Genomic DNA, 7253 nt, shown 5'->3' with positions numbered 1-7253 from the left:
AGTTGCTTGGTGATCTCTGTAGATGCCTTACAGTTACAGGATTATATTGGTATACAAATAGATAAGACTACTTTACAATTGGGTATCCCGTGATTTGCTCAAGACACTATCTAGCACCTCAATGTTTAGAATGTCAGGGATGTCCCGGCCAGGTATATCACGTTTATGGTCGGAATACCTGTAAGTTGATAGTCAAAACAAAGGGTTATTAGTAATTGGGGTCACAATTTAAATTCACTTAAATTGCGCCTTTATTTATTTAGTGTTTTGTTAAACAATTTACAATAAACGCGGTCGCTTGCATTTCCAGTTGTTCAGCTAGCCTAGATACAATACGGTGGCTGCAGATTCTAGAAACTAGAAGCTCTATTATACTGTGATCCTTTCGGCTCAAATACATAGAGAGGTGCAATACATTTAGCTATGCTCAGCACGACTGATTCGAATACCTTACTCGGGGGCTGTTATTATAATTATGAATTTATTAATTTGTTTATCTGTTTATTCAGTTATTTGTTAGTTGCTGCTCTTAGTTACTTTGATTTAGTTGTATTTTTATTTCTTTATTTGTGTGTATTCGCTTTGGCATTTACGGCTACCCGAGACAATCTTGACGGGATTGGGTAAACATAGGTTCTAGTAACTGTGAATGTAAATGTAAATCATGCACTTAACAGCGAAGTAATGCAAAAAACAACAACAACAACATAAAAAACTTCGACTCAAATTGCTTAAGTAGATTTTGTTTAGAGCTTTTGTCTCGCTTACTTAAGTTTTTTCTCTTTTTTTCCTTTTCTTTTGCTAGTGGTTTTCTCATATGGTTTATGTACTCTTATATAGTTTATATTAGTTTTTTTTTTTTCACAGAACGGTGGGCAATGGAGGAAACAATAACAAAGTACGTAAACAGTTTTCCAACACTTTTTGTTTTTAGTTTTTCTTTGTGTTTGTGTGTATTTTTTTCCATCACGCAAATGAAATCGTTAAACAATAAGAGAAACTTAAATAACAAACATTTTTATCCATCCACATATAATACTCGTAAAAAGCCAATTCAGCAATTGTAAACATTTATATAGTTCACTTATCCATTTTTACTTGACTTGTTTTGTTTTTGTTTAATCTGTATTTAGTTTAGTATAAGTTGCTTGAAATTGATTTAAATTTGACTACCGACACACAGAAGACGCACATTGAGATTGTACTTGAATACAATATATTTTATAATTAATAATTATTTTGTTAGCTGCTGCTGCTGCTGCTGCTGCTTTTGTATATGATTACATTCTGTTTTTCTTCTTTGTTTTTTGTTTTGTTTTTAAATTAGACACCGCTTTACATTTACAAACATACAATAAATACAATACAATTACATACACAAAGAGATTTTCGGGTTTCATTCTACATTTTTCAATTAATAATCGCCGCCTAAAAGCAGGCAGCGCTTTTTTTAATCTATTTTATTTTCCATTCCTCTGCTCCATGTCGCGTGCTCAGAGAAGCATTTACGTGTGCGTGTGTGTGTGCGTGAACGACTTGCTCGATACACATACACAGACATACATCTATATATATATATACTAACTTCACATCTTATGTGCATACATGTCCATCTGTCTATGTGTGTGTGTGTGTATCTGGGCATCGATTTGTGAAACTGAAGAAAACGATTGAGTTGATTGATTGCCCTGTCGTCAAGCATTGACTCATTCGCATATACAAATATACATATGTATGTATGTAAGTGCGCCTCTGCTTAGCTCTGATGATTGCTAATCCACTCTCTCGCTATCTCGCTCCTCCTCTCTTTCTGTCTCTCACTCGCCCGTTCTCTCAGTTGCATTCATATCGCTTAACAACTTTTACGTTAGCAAAGCTCGTAACTATTTTAACGTAACTTTCTCTTTCCCTTTCCCACACTATATGATCCTCGTAAACACACGCACACATACAGAAGTCAATATACACACAATTGCAGAGGCGTGCAAATGAAAAAAAGTAATATAACAATAATTACGGTTGTTGCGTTTGGCGATATATATATGTATATATGTGTATGTATGTGTGTGTGTGTTGTAGAACAGGCGAACAAAGGAACAGAGCAACATAGGAACAAATGGGAACGCACTGCAAAAGGAGTTGCATGTGTGTGCATTAGTTTAACTTTTAATGACAGAGCGAGCGAGACAGAGTGAGAGAGAGAGCGGGATTTACAACAAACATACATACATACATACATATGTATGATTGAAAATAAAGAGTGGAAAAGAAGAAATTGCCAGTTTTCATCTATGGTTCGAATTGATTGATTCAATTGGTTCGTCTAGATTCAACGCCGTTAGCTTCGTAACATGCTAATACAAGTAAGTATAAGTATTAGTATAAGTTTAGGTATAAGCATAAGTATAAGTTTAAGTATATGTATGTAGGTATAAGTTGAAGTACGCCAATGTACTCGGCTCTCATCGGTAGTTGGTATTCTTTTCGCTTTCGCTTTCGATTTCGATTTCGCTTTTGCATTTGCTTTAGTTTTATTGTTTTTGTTATGCTAATTACCTTACTGATTATTACACTTGAAACGTATGTATGTGCGTGTGTGTGTGTGTGCGTGTAATTTCCACGTACGTTCGTGTTCTCTGTTGTTTTGGTGTTATCGTTTACAGTTAGACAATGGCAAAGCATCGTTGAACGTATGGCTGCAACATGCTATGCATCCTTTTGCGGCGATTGCTTTTTACTCCTAACTTCATCTTCATCTTCATCTTCATCTTCAGCTGTATTCCTGTTTCGAGAAGCTCTTGGCAGTTTCTTTTTCGATAGGATTTAATGAGTTGACTTTCGAATTGGGCCGAAACGAGGAAGCGGATAACGACTAAGCGGAGTCGTCCTGGCTCTTTCGGCCTAGGACTGCGCACCGCTTGCACGGGACACGGGACACGGGACACGGGCAACGTGTCGATCGGTTAACAAAACGAGACGTTAAGAACACACGCGACCTAGTGGTAATTGGTAGGTTATTATGTAATAAGTAACAACGTCTAATATACATTGATTCGAGTATGCGTCCGAGTATATGAGCACTACATACAGTTCCGAAACATTACAACAAGCACACAATGCGATCCGGACACTGATCGCCGTCCGGCCACATAGCCACCTAGCCATCAGCCCCCCAGCTAACCAGTCAGCCAACGACTGATCACACACACAAAAAACAATGGCTCAGCCGGAGCCGAGGCCGAGTCCCGCGACAGGCAAATTCCGGAGCGTATCTCAACGTTTCACGCCAAAGAGATTGGGTATTGACTTGACCTTCTTGCGGGAACAGTTGACGTAGTCCTTGTACATTTCGGAGCGCAGATAGCGCGAATACGAATCGCTCTTCATCAGGTGATACACGTGCGAGGCGGCCACATCGAAGCACCAGCGATTGGGGCCATTTGGCGAGTTGACCGCTTCGCGGGCCAGCTCCACGGATTTGGAGTCCACGTTGACCGGACACGGCGCATCGGGGGCGAGAAACTCTTGCCAGATCTTTTGTATGGCCTCCTTGATCTCGGACTGTGGCAGCGCCTTCATCTCCTGCACCGACTCCCAGAATCTGAACAGTGTTGCAAGAGAATAAGTATAAGAAAGAGGATAAGGATTGCCGCAGCGGGTGCGTAGCTCACTTGAGATTTTCGCCGCTGTATTCCTTTTCCAAAAACTTTGTGAACTGATCCCGTCCAATGGGATCGTTAAGCAGCTCCCGCAAGCTGAAGGCCCATCGCTTCACCCGACGTACAGGAACATCTTTGCTGCATGGGGAGACAGAGGGCAATGTGGATTCAATTGGAAGAGCAGGCGCTTCGAGAGGCTTACCTATTTTTCTCGGTATCCCACATCTCGGTGCTGTCCGTTTGCCATGGATTGGGTAGCTCCGGGGAGGTTAAGAAGTAGTCGAACTCATTGTACTGATCGTAGTAGGCAACCAAGCTGAAACAAGGTTCATCAAAATCAAGGTCAAATGAGATAGGGAAAAACCAGTAAGCGTCTTGGGTACTCACGCTTCGGCCGCTTTGGACACTTTGATTGTGCGCCGTTCGAGCTTCTGTTTGCGCAGCGCAATGATGCGGGTCAGCTGCTCGACGGGATTCTTGGCCACCGAGGCGCCAGCGGAGCCGGTGCCATGGCTGGAGCCGCCGCGTCGATACGCCTTCTTAATGTCTATCTCGGTGGTATTGACACAGCCCGGCATGGGCCGATGCACATCCCAAAAGGCTCGCTCCTGCGAATCGAGAACCTTCCGCTCCAGCTTGTCCCGCTTCTTGGCCACTTTGCTCTGCGACTCGGCCTGCCAGTTGGTCAATTTAGATATGCTAATTAACTGTGACCAATATATCAAATGATATCCCACACACCTGCATGAATATGAACTCCCATTTGCGCGAGAACATCTTCTGCAGCTTGGCCAGATTCTCGGCCTCGTAGTCCGCCAGCTCCAGGCGCGTCTTGTTCTGCATCGTACGCTTGCACAGATATACCGCATAATCCGTATTCTCCGGCTCCCAGCAGTTCGATGGCCAGAAATAAGGCGTCTGAAATCTAGAGCAACAAGTTCAAGTTCAAGTTCAAGTTCAGGTTCCAATCTGATTTTCGGGCTGCGTCTAAAAGTAGGCACCGCCGTCTCACCTGTAGAAAGTGCCGTCGTTCTTCACGGTCAGCGCATGATCGTCAATGGGGAAAATGTAGCCGTGCGAGCTGAGCAAGTGGGCAAAGTGGAGCGCCTCAGTGACATCCTCGACGTCGAAGTTCTTCAGTATCCAGGCGACCAGATCGGCGCCTGTAAACACCGATGGCACCTTGCTCATGAACGCCTTTACCGTGCGCACCGCCACGCCTCCAGACTCTGCCTGCATCTTCTCAATGATCGCCTCCATCTGCAAATATTCAAAAATATTTCGAAATTGAGTAAGTGCGAAAACATTCCTCTGTAGGACATTCAGACAGCTATGCTGTTAAGATATGTTAAGCTTATGTTAGATAACAGAATGTTATAGTATTGTCAACTGACGTTATTCAAATTCAATTTTCGTATATATTCCAACATTGAATGAGTCGGTAGTATGGCTGTCCGGACTGGCAAATAAAGTACTCCCACCACGGGTGGTATTATTGATAGGCATTATTCTTTTAGGCTTTATAGTACACTTTAAGTTGACTCTAGTTTTGTCAATAACTTTTATAATAAATAAATAATGAAAGATTGGGTTCTAGCTTCGTTTCTTTTCAGTTGTAAATTTAGAAGTGATTTTCTACTATGTTTATAATTAGTAGGGGTAATAGGAATAACTAATTTTGATATATATCTATTTAGATTTGAAAATTTGGAATTTAACTTCCAACTAACAATCAGATAAGACAATATTTATATGAGCAGCTTCGAAATGATTTTGAATTCAATCGATGAAACTTGAAATATCGTGAAATTCAAATGAAAGAAAAGAAACTTCTGTTATTATAATATGTTGATTGGTTAGACCTAATAAAAATGTCGAAAGTATTCCCTTATGCTTGGTATTAGCCTGCCTTGGTATTCTGCATCTCTTTCATTTACTAAACTAAGTATTCTGTTTGTTCTATAGTTGTAAAAACTAAATATTTTTTAAGAAGTATAATATAAAAATCTATAGATAATAATATTACTAGATCCACGCTATGATATCCAAAATGTCAAAGAGCTTTCAGAAAAGTAGTATACCCTGTGTCAGGGTAAGACAATTCCCGGTAAGCAATTTCAAGAGCAAACGAAATTGTTTTCTATTTTGGGCCGTGTTTATGTTATTACGAACTGAGATATCTGCGCTATTGGCCTTTTGCGAAATAGTGGAAATCTTTCCATAGCCTCGTACGTCTAACATATGTCTGTATCGATTCGTCTAGATTATTGCATTATTATAGTTTATTCGATTCGCTACGCACCTTCTTGTAGACGAGTATGTTGGGTGCATCCTCGTTTTTGCTGCCGCGCTGATGGTGCGGCGGCTGCTGCGGCACGGACGGCGCTGTCGGCGGCTGAGACTGTGCGGACTGCGACTGCGACTGCGACTGCGGCTGCGGCTGCGATTGCGACTGCGACTGCGAGGGCGAGGGCGAGGAGTGATGGTGATGATGATGATGATTGCTGCCCACGCTGAGCAGCCCGCTCGACTTGGTGGTGGAGGTGCCGCTGCCACTTGGCGCCGTTGCATCCCGTATGCTCACCGTCTTGCTAGACGGCGGGGGCGTGGCAGCGGCAACAGTTGCCGTGCAGTTGTTGCTGTTGCTGCTGGTACTGCTGCTGCTGCTGGCGCTGTTGCTAGCGCTGGCGCTGGCGCTGTTGCTGGTGGTGTTGGTGTTGGTGGCGGTGGCGGTGGTGGCGGTGGCGGTGGTGACTGCAGCGGCAATTACCTCGCTGCTGTTCGCATTGGCGCTGTCCACCAGCTGCTGTCCCGGCTCAGCATTTATTGCAGCTGCGGAAGCAACTGTTGCTGCTGCAGCATCAGCTGTTGCAGTGGCATTGTTGTTGCCGTTTGACACTGAACTGCTAACTGTTGTTGTTGTGGCCTCTGTTGCTGCTGCGACTGTTGCTGCTGCTGCTGTAACAATTTCTGTTGCCACTGCTGCTGGGATGGCTGCTTCGGTTGCCGCTGGGGCTTCAACTGCTATTGCTGGTACAGGAGCGGCCGTTGGTTCTGGATTTGGAGCTGGGGCTGGGGCTGAGGCTGGCGCTGGCATTGGCGCTGGGACTGGCGACTTCGGTGCGCTGCTCATGGCCAGCGCATTGGTTGCTTGCGTGCTGCTCTGTGTTTTGTCCGCCTCCGAGTTCATTGTTACCATTTTACACCTGCGTGCTGCTGGTTGCTCGTCTGAACCAGGCTATTTATAAATGGGCCGCCCGGCAGCCAGACTTCACTTGCAGCTATTTTGGACTCGTTGTCCCGTTATGTATCCTTTGGCGTGCGTTATCGACTTGCTGTCCGTGTGCGTGCGTGCGTGCGCGCGTGTGTGTGTGTGTGTGAGTGAGTGAGTGTGTGTCAGCGATTTAGTAGTTCACTGAATGGATGTCTCTGAGTGACTGCGTGTGTGTGTGTGTGCGCGCGTGTTTGTGCGTGTTCGTAGCTATGCGCGTTGGTATGTGTGCCTCGCACAATGTATACCGACAGCAGCAGGCTGATTGCTGCTGCAGCTCCCACTCGAGTTTGCTCTCAACTGCGCTCTGTTTCATTTATCCA

General features: G+C 43.9%; 1 protein-coding gene across 1 annotated transcript; it reads right to left on the bottom strand.

The window, feature by feature from the left end:
* Positions 1-205: 205 nt before the first annotated feature.
* On the bottom strand, positions 206-6849 carry LOC6584639 (regulator of G-protein signaling 7). Its single transcript, XM_044008671.1, has 8 exons — positions 6697-6849; positions 5962-6333; positions 4672-4919; positions 4401-4584; positions 4047-4333; positions 3862-3975; positions 3672-3797; positions 206-3601 (listed from the first exon to the last, which is right to left on the bottom strand). The coding sequence occupies exons 1-8, from the start codon at positions 6847-6849 to the stop codon at positions 3274-3276; spliced, it is 1812 nt and encodes a 603-aa protein (XP_043864606.1). The 3' UTR covers positions 206-3273.
* Positions 6850-7253: the final 404 nt, after the last annotated feature.

This window comes from Drosophila mojavensis, unplaced genomic scaffold, assembly GCF_018153725.1.
Source record: "Drosophila mojavensis isolate 15081-1352.22 unplaced genomic scaffold, ASM1815372v1 contig_136, whole genome shotgun sequence".
Lineage (NCBI taxonomy): Eukaryota > Metazoa > Arthropoda > Insecta > Diptera > Drosophilidae > Drosophila > Drosophila mojavensis.
Note: the sequence above shows the minus strand (reverse complement) of the source record. Positions and strands in the feature narration are given on the sequence as shown.

What these genes read in the sequence shown, in the direction of transcription:
- LOC6584639 (XM_044008671.1), bottom strand. Translation starts at nt 6,849, where the DNA reads ATGAACTCGGAGGCGGACAAAACACAGAGCAGCACGCAAGCAACCAAT. An exon ending in GGGAGTTCATATTCATGCAG is followed by an intron (nt 4,334 to 4,400) that starts GTGTGTGGGATA and finishes ACCAACTGGCAG; the next exon opens with GCCGAGTCGCAGAGCAAAGT. An exon ending in GTGTCCAAAGCGGCCGAAGC is followed by an intron (nt 3,976 to 4,046) that starts GTGAGTACCCAA and finishes ACCTTGTTTCAG; the next exon opens with CTTGGTTGCCTACTACGATC.